The sequence below is a fragment of the Rhinolophus hipposideros genome (assembly GCF_964194185.1).
Source record: "Rhinolophus hipposideros genome assembly, chromosome: 8".
In the NCBI taxonomy this organism is placed as follows: Eukaryota; Metazoa; Chordata; class Mammalia; order Chiroptera; family Rhinolophidae; genus Rhinolophus; species Rhinolophus hipposideros.
The window spans coordinates 90776275-90790719 of NC_138054.1; the positions used below are offsets into that span (position 1 = coordinate 90776275).

General features: G+C 44.0%; 1 protein-coding gene across 23 annotated transcripts in view; it reads right to left on the reverse strand.

The window, feature by feature from the left end:
• The window catches only part of CAMTA1 (calmodulin binding transcription activator 1), an 807730-nt gene that overhangs the window by 17586 nt on the left and 775699 nt on the right, over positions 1-14445 (reverse strand). For 9 of the 23 annotated variants that reach the window (XM_081054811.1, XM_081054799.1, XM_081054788.1 and 6 more), the window contains 9 exons: positions 13043-13194; positions 10003-10199; positions 9536-9614; positions 8434-8749; positions 7499-8022; positions 3798-3985; positions 3041-3287; positions 2175-2246; positions 658-678 (listed from right to left, as the gene is read on the reverse strand). In XM_081054811.1, the coding sequence (XP_080910937.1) occupies positions 658-678; positions 2175-2246; positions 3041-3287; positions 3798-3985; positions 7499-8022; positions 8434-8749; positions 9536-9614; positions 10003-10199; positions 13043-13194 (1796 nt within the window). The remainder of the gene's footprint in view (positions 1-657; positions 679-2174; positions 2247-3040; positions 3288-3797; positions 3986-7498; positions 8023-8433; positions 8750-9535; positions 9615-10002; positions 10200-13042; positions 13195-14445) is intronic. The other 14 variants (XM_081054794.1, XM_081054793.1, XM_081054803.1 and 11 more) reach the window with 7 other exon arrangements.

The window sequence follows — 14445 nt, forward strand, 5'->3', positions numbered from 1 at the left end:
TTGGAAAAAAAGCTATGTCCGCATTGCTAATGAAATCATAGAGTGTGACTCGGGACCAGGAAGCACTCTGCTTACAACGCGGCAACTTACCATCGTGGGGAAAAATAGTCCTCAGAACACCCCTGAGGACATACACCTGTGCAGATATGAGGCAGGATGGGGGAGGGACCGACCTCTCAGAAGGTTTAAGACATAGGACCCTTCTATAAGCAGCCTCTGTAGTCTGATCTGATCTGCTTCCCGTTGTCATTTGTCCGAAAGTCTTTCAAGACAAAAACACTGCATCCTACAGAGGCCTGCGGCTTCCAACACCATGGCCTGAGCACTGTCCGCTCAGAACCTGCCCGGCCACAGGGAAGTACATGGGAAAAGGGGAATTTACTTAGTGGCCCACTGGGCTCAGGTCGGCTTGGATGGATTCTTTAGACCGACACTAACCGAAAAAATGTCCAATTATCATTACTGTCAAAATGCACTCCAATGAATAACCTCACGGTCCCCGGAGGACAGATGCACTGTGGTTAGGTGGCCTGGCAAGGGGACTGTGGCTGTGGCATGAGCCTGCCCTCTGAAGGGCCCCTTCTTGTAGCTGGTTATGGGTGTGAAGTTTGTGACTCTGGTGGAATGGCTTGTGAGAGGACTTGGGTGTATCATTACCTTCAAGGCTATCCATGTCAGCTTGGGGGAGAAACAGAAAATACAAGATTAACGTTAGATTGCCGAATAGAACGAAATTAAGCACCAGAACCAATAAAACTCCCACCACCAACAAAAGAGAGGCAACCTGGCTACATGAATGCCTTCCATCTAACAAAATATTTGTCTTAATATGTGTCAATATTTCATGGAAGCATGCCTTCCGTCTTACTGCTCGTAGACAATATTTCTTTGGGGGGGAGGGGTAGGATTTAAAAAACCTCATATTTTGGAATAAACACCTGTTGTAATCACGGACTTGAAACTCTGATTCTGTGTATGGCTTGGGCTAACCAAACAGAGGCCAGAGCGCAGAGCTGCTCTCCCCGCTGCCGAGCTTCAGGAACCGTGGTGTCAGCGTTTACACAATAAACCTTCATTTTCTGGGATCCTGAACTCAACTGGCTATAAACTGAAGATGCCCCGCCCCCGCTCAGGAGTACGGCTTCATCCTCGAGAACTTGAGAAAACAGCAACCCCCATCAGAAACCACAGCCCTAGGTCTTAACGCGAGAACTGAGTCCCAGATTTCTTATGTGGCTATTATACATCTTAGTATCCATTGTTCCTTAAATAAAATTTTACAACCTACGTAAAGCACAACCTACTAAAAGGTTTCAGAATCTACTGACAGGACTGATCTTTACCATAGGCACCACTTAAAACTCAAGGAGGCAATGTTTTATATTTTCTAGCCACCAAGATGGTTAGAAAGGGCTAACGTTTTCTTAATTTTGCTGAATCTCAGTTTCTTCATCTGTAAAATGGAAATGAAATTGTTTACTTCAAATATATGGTCAGGAGCGAGTGAGATGCTGTGCCTACAAGATCCTGAACATTCGAGGTACTCCATCAACACCAGTTCTCTTTCCTCTCTGACGGCAGTTATCTAACCCTACGGGTTGTTTAGGGAACAGTAATACTGCGTGACTTAGAAATTCTTCTCGCATCTGTTAATGAAGGAATGCAAAAAGCACTTAAAAGATGTTCAAAGATTTTTACAATTCTTCATTTTAAAATGGATACGAAGAAGCTGAAAGGAAAAAAGTTATATCACTAAAAGGTGATACAACTTGCATAATTCAAGGTCAAAGATAAATAGCCAGTGTTTACCTTCTCCAGTCACATTCAACCCCCTGGAGCTTGTTAATTACTGCAGAATTTATGGTAAAACTACAGGAAGAGAGGTCCTCACTGTCACGCACAAATAACTTTCTTGGTATCAGACCAATATCTCAGATAGGTGATAAAAGGCCAAACATCTGACCCAAAATGATTTTGAGGCATAAATTGAGGCAGATTTTTTTCTTCATTTTCTGGAGCATTTCCCTTGGATGTGTAGTCAAGGCAATTCAAAGTCAGTCTTTGAACTGGGCAGCGGACACAGTGCTCTTTGCCCAAAGCTGACACTAGCAGCCCCGGAGCCTTGGGCGGTTCGGGCAAGGCACCTCTCCCATGTGACCCCAAACTCGGTTTACCTGTTTGTATTTCCTGTAACAACGCTGAATGACAGCAGCAGCCACTTCTTGCTGTTCTCGCAGGGGTCGGCCCTTAAAGGATAAACAAAGTGAAGAAGAAAGAATGATTTAGCATAAGAAATGTTAACTTTCCTATGACTTAACTAGAAATACCACTCGTTTGATTAACTTTCTCAGAACTAGGACCCCAGGTTTACCAAAATACAGTGGTCAATCAGCATAAATTTTAAAAAATAAATTTATAGACTAAACCAACTAGTCTTGCTTCTAAAGAGAACCATGATATTTGGATATGAGGAGGCCTCAAAAAATATTCATGTGCAAAGTATTTAGCAAGTTGGGTACTGACTGGACTATTAGTCCTTAGAAACTGCCTGATCTCCTGTCTTCCCGAAGGCAATTCAAGTGCTCTGCTTTGGGTCAGTGAGTAATGGTTTCTAACACGGTCTTAGGACAGTGATCCCTTTGAGCCTGTGGAAGGCTATGGGCCACCTCCCACCAAAAATGCACATACAGACCCTTTGCCATAACATTTTAGGAGTTCCTAGGCTGCCAAAGTCAATTCCCAGGCCTCCAGGCAGAAACTCCTGCTTTAGGTCATTAATTCCTTGTGGCAGTGGTGTCAACTTACTTTACAGTAACTAAATAATAATTATCCGTTATCACTTCCAACAGTAAGTTGAGATGGTAATAACCATCATGCAACTGGTCAGTTTTATTTTTCTGAAGTGACAATATCTAATTTCAAATAACAATTCTATAAACCGGAGGACAGAAAAGAAATGGCATACGTTTCAGCTCGAATGCTTCTTTCATCCACCTCCCTGGTCTCAAGAATGTCACATGAGGACTCCACTCTACTTTACCTTGTACTTCCGGAAAGCTGTCTGGACAAGCCTGGCAGCTTCGTAGAGTTCTCTCTGTTCGTGATCAGTCAGAGTTAGCTGAGCAAATTCATTTTCGACTTTCTCACTGGTAGACGCACTCAGGAATTCCGACCAGTCGGCTGCAGACGGAAGGCTAGGTTTCTCGAACGCTATTTCACTGACTGGAGAGCTTCCGGGGCTCAGGCTGGTATTAGAAGAAGGGGTTAGAGGCTCATTATACGCACTTCTGAAACAAGAGGAGACACGGGGAGAGAGACTGGTGATCGGTTGGCATGATCCATTCTGCAGTGATTTCTGAGACGAGACAGGATCCACCAGGAGCAGCAACCACTGTAGACTATTGGGGTCCACCGTCCATCGGTCGGGCAGGTCAGGTAGTAGTACCCCGACTTCTACTGCCCTTCGGTTACTAAGTTCATACCGAGCACCCATTCTGAGTTTAGTGCTATGCTCATTATTTCACTAAACCCACTAAGTACACTCTCCTGTCCTTATGAAACTTCAAATGAATCTGGGGGAAGACACTGTGATGTTATCTCACACGCTCCAGTAAAAGGGGAAGAACCACGGAGACGTGAGGACATGCGTAGGGCCGTGAACGTGGCAATGGAGCTGGCCCTAACGCTTCCTCCCTTCTTTAACAAGGCCTTAGACTACACAGCACTCCTCGCGTCCAGCTGGTCTCCCGCGCCTCCAGGTACACCCAGGAACTCATCCCGGAAGTGGCCTGACTGACCTGATCTGGGCAGCGTGCGGCAGATGGTCAACGTCAGCGAGGTAACTGGCCAGCCAGCTCATGGTACTGCTAACCGTGGCGGTGTCTGGCCTCTCCAATGCTGACGACTCCATGGGCACAAAATTCTCCTGCTTGATCCGCTCAGGTGTGGCTTCGATGATGTGTTCTGCCAAGGTCATCATGTTTACCTGGAGAGCGGAGTTCACAAGACACTCAGGTAAGACCGGGCTTAGAAGGTACCCTCCTCCCGCTTCCCGACCCCTGCCCCACCTTGGAAAGAAGGAAATGAGGGACGGGGGCTTCCATCTCAGTCCAATTCATTCCAATGTCATTGTAAGGTTTTATACAATTCACCCGAATATGCTGGGACCTCACCTCCAAAGGAGCGTTTGGTCCCAAACCTTCCGTCAAGTCTCAGAGCACTTTTGGCTTGTGCCCACTCTCCACCAAAGCCAGGGGTCAACCACATAACGACACTATGACTGGGCAGCGACGCCACTGGTGACCTAACCATATCCACCATGCCCCGTGTTGCCTCACCTAGAGAATCCCAGTTTTGTAGAGAGCAGCCATGAGCCAAACTGCAGGGGACAGCTCGTGAATGATAAGCCAATTATGAGAATCCTCTTCTGGATTTCCCTTCTGCCCGTGCACCGAGGGGAGAATGTCTGACCCACTTCTGGACAACGAGACTCTACCGGAGTCTGCTGGGAGGGGTCTGGGCAATGCCTCTGCTTTTCTGATGAAAGGTACCAGCGAGGCTAGCCCCCTCCTTTCTTCCTCCTACCTGACTACACACAAGCTCAAGCAGCCACGTTACAACCATAAAGCAACAAGCATGACAAGGAGAGCCAAAAAGAACAGAAACACCCCCAAAATCTGGGTCCCTGATGGTATCACCGAACAACTGGACTTCTGGACCTCTTGTCACATGAGAAAAATAGATTTTTTTTTTTAAATTAAACCACTGTAGTTAGGTTGCTGATATTTTCACCCCAAATACATTCCTAACAGTTACAATTAGGAATCCTTAAGACTAGCCCAGAGTGAGATGTATGTTATCAAAACTGGAGATGTGGCCTTGTGTTAAAATTTTCCTCGCACATCTCTTGATAATGGAAATTGAAATACAGCACTTTAAGTGTTTACGGGACCTGAGAATGTTCTGAAAGGATCTATAAGAGGTGACAAAATGCTTATCTTATTTCATGAATGGACTTCAAAAACATGCGAAGTGAAAGAAGCCAGAAACAGAAGACTACCTATGTTATGACTCCATTTATATGAAATTTCTAGAAAAAGCAAAACTCTGGCAATAGAAATCAGCTCAGTGGTTGCCTAGGGCTGGGATGGGAGCAGAGACTGACTACAAGAGGCACAGAGGACTTCTGGGGAACAACGAAGTGTTAAATGGAACTATGACTGCACAGCTACATTCATTTGCTAAAATCCATTACAGTGAACATACAAAAAGGAGTGAATATCATGGGATGTCACTTAAACCTTAATAAAGCTGTTAAAAGCACTCGGGTAATATAATTTTCAACATGGAACAAGAATTATTTTTGTAATGAGAATAAAAATGAAAACGTTTAGGGGAAAAAATATCACAGTTTTTCTTTTTCTTCTGTATTGGCTCTCTTAATTTGTAGCTCAAACAGGAAGAAGTAGGTCCTACCTTGACGTTGTTTTTTTTTTCCAGGTAAGCATTCAAATATTTTATTAAAAGCAAAGTGAAAATTCGGGAGACTGAAGAATCTGGACAGTGATTCTACAGTCATCCCCACATCCCCATTTTTATAATCATGTATCAGTATAAGAAAATCTTAATATCATAGTAACTACAACACTCTGGAATACTAAGTAGCTGATCTTTGCTGTGATGGCTGCAAAAGGCAGCAAAATTTAAACAACTTTAAACCAAATTACACTATTCTAAGCAGCTGGACCTAAAAAAATCATATCATTCATTTCTAAATTTCTTGGATTATAGTCAGAGAAGATAGTCTTTAAATGTGCAGCTTTGGATTTTTATTTAAATTCTCTTGATGTACTAGTATATAAGCAATATTCAAAAATGTGTCTTGAATATATAAAAAGAAGTTACACATATATATATTTGCTGCGTGTTAATAACATGTATCTGTATAATTATATATATCATATATTAAATATATCATTTATATTAAATTTATACATTAAGTCAAGCTTTCTATCTGTACTTTTGAATTTTTTCATATCTTTTCCTTATCTACTTGATATGACAAATTCTGAGATAGGTATGTTAGTCTCACACTATGAGTAGAGTTATGGTTCCACATTTCTTCATATTTGCTAGTTTTTGTTTTAATATTTAGAAGCTATGTTGTTAGGTACACAATGGTTCATTGACAGTGATATCTTCTTGATAAATTATATATATAATTTGCCTTGAGTTATACTTTTTGTCTCTTTTCTTTTTATACATATTTGTCTTTCCTATCTTTACCCATCACTTCATTTTCTTTCTATTTCATTTTAGTTGTGTCTTTTACAAGCAGTATATATTTTGCTTTCGTTTTTACCCAAACTGAGAATCTTCTAATAGAATTATGTTACCAAAGTAGGAATGAATCATGTTTGAAAATATCCCTAATAATATCATCTTTTCTGTTTATTACTACAGTTGCTGCTTTTTACTTCGTTACCATTCCTGAATTTTTTCCAAATGGGGCAATTTATTTCCCCCTTCAGCGACACAGAAGTTCCGTAGCCTGTTTCTATGCTATTAACTTGCAATTTCTAACAAGCATATTTCACCCTACACTTATCTATCTATATTACAAATGGAACAAACTCTATTATCCCCTAACAGGAAAGCTGCTTTAATACACCTTCTTCACTTCCCGACCTCTCTGGTTTTGTTAAAATGATTTACAATTTCAGTTCTAGGTTATTTTTAAAACATTATTCCCCTTCTATTTAAAGAACCCCTCCTTAACAACTGCTTTATACACACACCCACACTATCGATAATTATTCAGACAGATCAGTCTTACTGTTCTTTCCTCCATGAACAGCTTGCCATTTCTGGAATTATTTCATTATATTTAACTGCTATTTTTTTCATTTGGCTAACATGCTTCTTTCGACTGCTGCCTTTTTCATAGCTATGTACTCAATTTAGCAAAATATTATTCTCTCAAAGCTCAGTGAAAATATAAAGATTCTTTTCAGGTTAGTTTCTATTCTCTGCATCGACTCTGTTTCGGTGAAGGCCGACTGCTATAAAGCTATGCCAGCCAATGGATATTTAAACTTAAATTAAGCAAACGTAAATAAAGTTCGAAATTCAGTTCCTGAGTCACACTAGCTATTATTAGGCCAAGACGCTATTACGACTCGTACTGAAAACATTGACATCCGTCGCCCCGGATGCGAGGAAGAAGCAGAAGGCTTATGGGAGGGTCTGAGGAGCTGGAGCCAGGGGGAAGGCTCGGCAGACACCTGGGCCCCTGGTGCTCAGACCCTATTCCGAGAGCTGATTCACTGACAGAGCACGCGGCCCAAGTAGAGAAGGGCCTCCAACGTCCTCACGCATAAGGCCGAATTCCGATCCTTCCCTGGCAAGAGAATCACACGCCCTCTGGACATGGATTGTGCAGATGAAGGAAGCAGCACCGCCACGCCAGCCTGTGCAGGCTTACCTGATCCGTGCTTACCTGTATATCATCCATGGGCTGCGGACAGTCCTCACTCTCTGCATTATCACGGTAGGACCCCATCTCTGTATTCACCACCTCTCTGTTAGCCATCATCAGGACACTCATTGGTTCCCGTGGACGCACCTGTGAAGGTGCTGCCTCCTTTCCTACACTGGTCCCCTTCGGATTTCCAGTCACCTGTACTGTAGACACACCAATGTAAAGATCTTTGGGATTCCACTTTACTACAGGCTGAGATCCAGAGGCTTGGAATCCTGCAGTCTCTGGAGTGGGAGGGGAGAGTTCCCGGCTGTAGTCCCTCACTCCTTCACTGGGGCTGATTGTCTCAGGGACAGATTGCTTAGAACTAGGGCTCTGCTTCCTGATATTTGGCTGTTCCAGACTCAGTGCAGTGGAAAGCAGCTTCTCCTGCCTTGCCTGGAAGTACTCAGGGTTCAATTTATGCTTTTTGGGAGCTGGATAATCTTTGTGGCTCTCACTGCTGTAGTAATTAGAGGGTTCAGACCGAGGTCTTCTCAGCTCTGAAAAGTACAGTAGAAAGGGATAGTCAGGACAGGAGATAAAATTAGGAATCCTAAAGAATTAATACTTTCTCTATGCCTGAGAGACACAAAGTGCAAAGCCGGAACTCAAGACATGTCCCTAACATTGAAATATTCCCCAGAAGCATATACTATATTCAGCTCCTCCTCCTCCAAAATTTGTATTTCTTGTGCAGACATAGATTTTTTTTTTGTTGCTACTTTCTGTATTTTCTGGAGGGGGTGGGGAGGGAGAAGGAGGTAAGCACTAGGCATTCTTACAGCTAAAAGGAAAATCAGAAACATAAAAAACCCAAGCCCTTAAATGTCTGTGAGTATCCTATGGACTTCTCTAAGGGGAGCTGCATGAAAGCAAATGGGAAATCTGTCAATCTACTTGTGAATTTTTACCTGGATTGGTACTTGCAATAACCGTGACACCTTTCGGTATTTCTGGAGAGTTAATGGCCTCACTGTGCCACTGGGTCATCCAGCTTTCTGTAGCAGGCTCTTCACCTGGCGGACAGTGGATTCTGGGGTTCTGCCCCAGCTGGGCCTGCTCATCCCTCTGCAGGTGCTCCAGACACTCTGCTAATTTCACATGACCCCTTGACCTGGCAATTCCCAAAGGAAGCCTTCCTAGAGAGTCGGGAATAGAGATGGCCCGACGGTCCCACTTGTACAGGACGACAGCAGCTTCTAAGTGCCCTAGGGCACATGCCCACATCTAAAAAACAAGAAGACAAAGAAAGCTTCCTCAATACGAGTTTAGAATATGTTTTACTTGGTCACTGCTGCCAACTGATGAATTTGTCCTTGCTGGCAATGCCGACAGGGCCATAAAACATTAGCATTACAACGTAACTCTGATAAACGTCACACGAGGTCTGACAAGTAAGTTCGCGAACTTGTTGCACCGATGTTGCTAATCTTTTTTTTATACCAGAGGGATTATTCATTATGAATTTGTACCAACTGGACAAACAGTTAACCAACTTTACTATTTGGAAGTGCTGAAAAGGCTGCATGAAAAAGTTAGACGACCTGAACTTTTCGCCAACAATTTGTGGCTGTTGTATCACGACAATGCACCAGCTCACACGGCACTGTCTGTGAGGGAGGTTTTAGTCAGTGAACAAATAACTGTATTGGAACACCCTCCCCCAGTGACTTCTTTCTTGACCCAAAGATAAAGGAAATATTGAAAGAAAGACACTGTGATAACATTCAGGACATCAAAGGTAATACCACAACAGCTCTGATGGCCATTCCAGAAAACGAATTCCAACACTGCTTTGAAGGGTGGACTAGGCGCTGCCGTCGGTGCACAGCTTCCCAAGGGGAGTACTTCGCAGGTGACCATAGAGATATTCAGCAGTGAAGGATGCAGCTCTTTTTCTAGGATGAGTTCGCGAACTTCATTGTTCGACCGCGTATATGAATAAGGGAACCAGGCACACCCCTATGCCAGCCAAGGAAAACGGTCTGGGGGATACATGACCCCACGCCTTACCAGAGGAGTACAGGAGAAGTGGTCCACGTTCAAGGGGTCGACTTCCAGTTCCAGGTCAATGCTATCTGCGTGCTTCGTGCTGTAAGGGACGCGACAGCAATTAATGCACAATCAGTGTTGAAAGGAAATAACCGGAAATGTATAAAACCCCACAAAGAGGAACCCCAAAAGAGCATCTCACATCCCTGATGTGAGGAAACGTCCCGAACATCACAGGGTGGTGTGGACTCTCTGTTTTACTAGGAGCCCAGGGGAAATACAAGGCCCCCCATTCAGCAGGCGTCTCACTCAGTGTTTCTTGGGCAGACATTCATAAGATGCCCTTGGAAACTGTCCTCAGAGGAAGCCCCTTGCTCACAGGCTGGAATGCTCACTGGATGGCCGGGCTTCTCTCCACTGGGGAAACGCTCACGAGGAAACTGCGTGTCGATGAGAGACATGACCTCCCGCCTGCACGCCAGCCTTACCGCCATTTGATGAGGGTCTGGATTAGGGTAGCATAGCCCTGGGCAGCAGCCAGGTGTAAGAGGGTCATCCCACGGAAAGTCTTCGAGTGGATCAAATGCTTGGACTTGGCCCAGCAGGCACGGCTCATCATCTTCTCGCACACGACAACCACACGGCTCTCAAAGCAGCTGCCCAGCGTCCCAGGGCCGGCAGCACACTGCGGTGGAAAAGCACACGTTACGACCAGAGGGCCCAACGCCCTCCCCCAAGCCGGCGTTCCGATGCAGGGGAAACAAGGGCTTCGCGATTAGCAGCACCAAACTGAAAACAAAGAGACGGGGTGAAACCGAGAACTGGATGTACTCAGCTCGGCTCGGCAGCACGTGTCTGCTGATGGGGCACGAGGTAATTTTCCATAACTCCGGGACACTAGAGTCTATTACCGCTGACACTCTGATTATGGACTTCATGCTGCTCCATCTCAGGGATGTGTAGACTGCTTAAAGAAAACAAAAGGTCCTCCTCGCCTCCCATAGAGGTAAACCGTGCAGGTAGTAAACTTGTGAAAGCATGGCAGAGTAAACCTCCTAATGCCTCCCCGGGGGTACCTGGGCCTCTGACTCCCCTGCTGCTTCTGCAGGAGACTTAAGTCACTAACGGGGAGCTTTCTCCCTAAAGAAACACTTACAGATCCCCAATGATTCATTTGTGACAACATGGGTGGACCTGGAGGGCATTATGCTAAGTAAAAAAAGTCAGACAGAAAAAAGACAGATACCCTATGATCTCACTTAGACGTGGAATCTAAAAAATAACAAACCTAAACTCACAGATACAGAGAAGGGATTAGCGGTTGCCAGAGGCGGGGGCTGAGCGGTGAGTGAAATGGGGCCAAAAAGTACAAAAGAAATGAAGTCATGGGAATGCAGTGCACAGCACGGTGACTACAGTTAATACTGTACTGCATATTTGAAAGATGCTAGGAGTAGGTCTTCAAAGTTCTCATGAGGAACAGAAATGGGTAACCATTGATGATGGATGGTAACTAGACTTATTGTGGTGAGCATTTCACCACGTACACAAATATCGAATCATTATGTTGTACACCTGGAACTAATATAAAGTTATATGTCAATTATATCTCAGTTAAAAAAACTTTAAATCCAATAATAATTCAGTCTTTTATATAAAGTAAAACAGATACTGGGTAATGTATTAGAGATCTTGAAATTTAAATGTTGTTATTAATAATAGAGGCACACAGGAAAGACATTTACTAATTTTAACCACATGCCTTTCTTCTCTTGATTCAGTTGTAAAGGAAGAAAAATAAAATCAAAGTTAGTAACGTCAACAGTTTAGCTGAGTCTCTATGCGAGCACTTTTATGTTTAACACTCCTCCCAATTAAATGGCACTTTGAGCCTAATTCTTATCTCTGGTATTATTTTAAAAGTATTTTTCCAGTAACAAATACCAGAAAATTCAATTACTGCAGAAATACTGTTGCTTCTCATTGTTTATTGTTTTTTTTAATCTGGAAAAAAATGCCTGCAACAATAAAAGGGCAGATGACAGACAATGTTATCTTCACTCGAGCTGTAAAAACATCTTAAAAAGCACAGCTGGTCCCAACCTGAGGTAGAATGACCCTGACTCAAAAGTCCAGACAGAACTGCTCTATACACACCAAACACACACACTTGTGAGCATGTGCGAATCTCCGGGTAGTGAACAAAGAGGGAATTTTTTTGCATTCAACAAAAACGGCCACACCTCCATCTCATCAGGTGGACACAGATATTTACTGAGGCCGACTTAAATTGACGAACGACTATTCGCCAGCAGCTACTATGGAATCAGAGGATAATCGGCCAGTGGCCGAATGGTTGAGCTGCAGAATGACATTCAATTCCCTCCCCTTTATGCAATCTTTGTTGGTCAAAGGAAAAGGATTTCGTGGGAATCTCTTATTTTAGCCGTGAGATACATTAATCAATGATTACTTCTTTGATAAAACTTAGCAGGGTCAGGTGAAAAAGAAGCCTGTCTAAGCCTTAATAATGTCTTAAGATGTTAACAATGTGTGCCTTGTCTTTCCTTTTCCGTTGATTTCTGAAGGCAGATGAGAAATAAGAAGAAAATTCAAGGAAAAAGGGGTTAGTTTTGGGGTGTGGTATACTATGCTTTGTTTTCATCTATTATTAAAAATATCACTAACACTTGATATTCACAAGGGTCATAAAACTCTAGAAGTTCACTTACAAATGTAATATTAATAGTTCGAAGGAAATCATCATTCATCTTGAAGAGAAAATTAGTTGAGGTTTTTAGGCAACAACTTAGTAGTGGAGATAAGAAACACTATCGGTCTCTTTCAATTTAATCTAGGGTCTCCTGAAAAAATAGTTTCTGCCTAGGAGACTTTTCCAAAATGAAGTTCCTAAATGAAATTCATATAAAGCCTTCGAGACTAGTGGAACTTTGAAACAATATTTGGTAATTTCCTTATGCTTAGCAATGTAACGCATTCTTCATGGAATTTATGAAAAGGAACGTGTGAGAAATGATAGAAAGTATAATGCTTTGTGCAGCAAAATTACAGAGACAGTTTCTCTGGGTGCCTTACATACTGCTCATCTTGAGTTTATAAAAGGCTTATGAATCATTGAATTCCAGTATGTTTTATATTTATACTGAAGACAGAGAGGGAATACAAAACACGACACAGATTCTAAGTGGACTCTGAGCCCAGCAGATGTGAGTCACCATCTGGCCTCTGGTTTTTCGTCGGATGCCCTCCTTCCCACGGCCGGGTTAACAGCAGTGAATTCCAAGACCAGTAACAATGCTTTACCGCTTAGGCAGGTAAACAACTGAGAAGCCCCACGTCCCAAGGCTCCTTTCACATTACACAGGTTTTAACACGTGCAAGCACAGTTCTGCCAGCCAGCGCTCCCCCAGACTTCTGCCTCATCCAGGGACGACACCAGCACCAGACCGCCTCACCCGTCAGCAGCACAGGAAACAAGACGAAAGGTGACTGTCAGCGCAGACATACCTGAGCTTGACTTCCTCCGTTCCCGCTCCCGTTGCCCCCTCCACTGCTGCCGCCTCCGCTGCCAGGTTTGTGCTGCTGGGACCCCGTCATCTCAGCCATCCTCCTCTCCATCTGCTCCAGGCGTTCTAGGATGGACATCCTGAACTGGTTATCTAGGGCAGAACGAGGAAGAGTGAGGTTTGTTCTGGAAGAAGAGCAGTGAACACGTGGCCTTTTCAAGCCTGCAGGACCGGCATTCCCAAACACTGTCATCAACTTGACCAAATCACAGAGGTCCCTCCAGGCCAGCTCTCTGGCGCGGCAGCGAGTCTCACACCTCCCACAAGCCTGGTGCACCTACACTCGCCCGAAGTTCTCAGCTCAACGAACAGAAAACCCCTTTTTGTCCGAGTCCTGGTGTCAGGTTCCTGGCACCCCATATCACTGTCAAATTCCCCAAAGGAAACCTTGAAGAGCTCTGGTAGAGGGGCCCCAAGAGCAAACAAATGAAATGAATACAATTTAATTTACATCAATGGAAGAAAGCAATCGCTGTGGGAAAGGATATACGAGATATAGATATATATTTTTAACATGTTGTTATACCCAAACACCAGAGAAAAAATGATTTTATTTCTTGATCCAGGCTCTCTTGCCTTTACAATTTATTTTAGGAATTGGATCATTCACTGCCCGAGACCCGTACACACTCCTTTTAACTCATGACTCTGTCTTTTCAGAGACAAACACAAACAGGCGCTTCAGCCCCATGTAAGAAAAACGTCAGGACACGACTGCTGGAGCTTGAATTGTTACTCAAAGAGATTCTGTGATTCTGTACCAGTTTACTACGATAAGAAAATCTCTCTCCATTTCGTGCGTATGCACACGTATGCATTCACACACGCATATTTGTTACGTGTAAAAAACGGGAGCTGTGACCATTATTAAAATCATCAACACCTATATTCACTCAACAGGGTTTAAAGCATGCTGTGCCCGCTATTAATCAGTGAACCGGTCAGAGAAGGCCTCTCTCTGCCCTAGGACGTGAAGCAAGTAGGACAATGGGATACGGAGTGATGGCTGGGGGTAGAATTTACGTAAGTCAGGAAAGGTGACACTTGAATTTGACCAAAATGACGAGAAGAAGCCACACCTGCCAGGAGCTGAAGCCGTGGGGCCAGACCACGGCGGCGGGAGGAGGCAGACGGGCGTGGAGAGGGGGGCACAGGCAGGGGAGGGGGACAGTGCTAAGCACCCTGGCTATTCACGTCGCAGCCACATAACTCAGAACCAAACCCTTGGTGCCTCGGTGCCCTAGCTCTTAGAGGTGGTGGTCACTATCCCGACCTCAGAGGGCTAACTGAATCAGTTTGTGAGGATTAAATGAATTACTACATGCCCAGCACATGGTAAGTTCC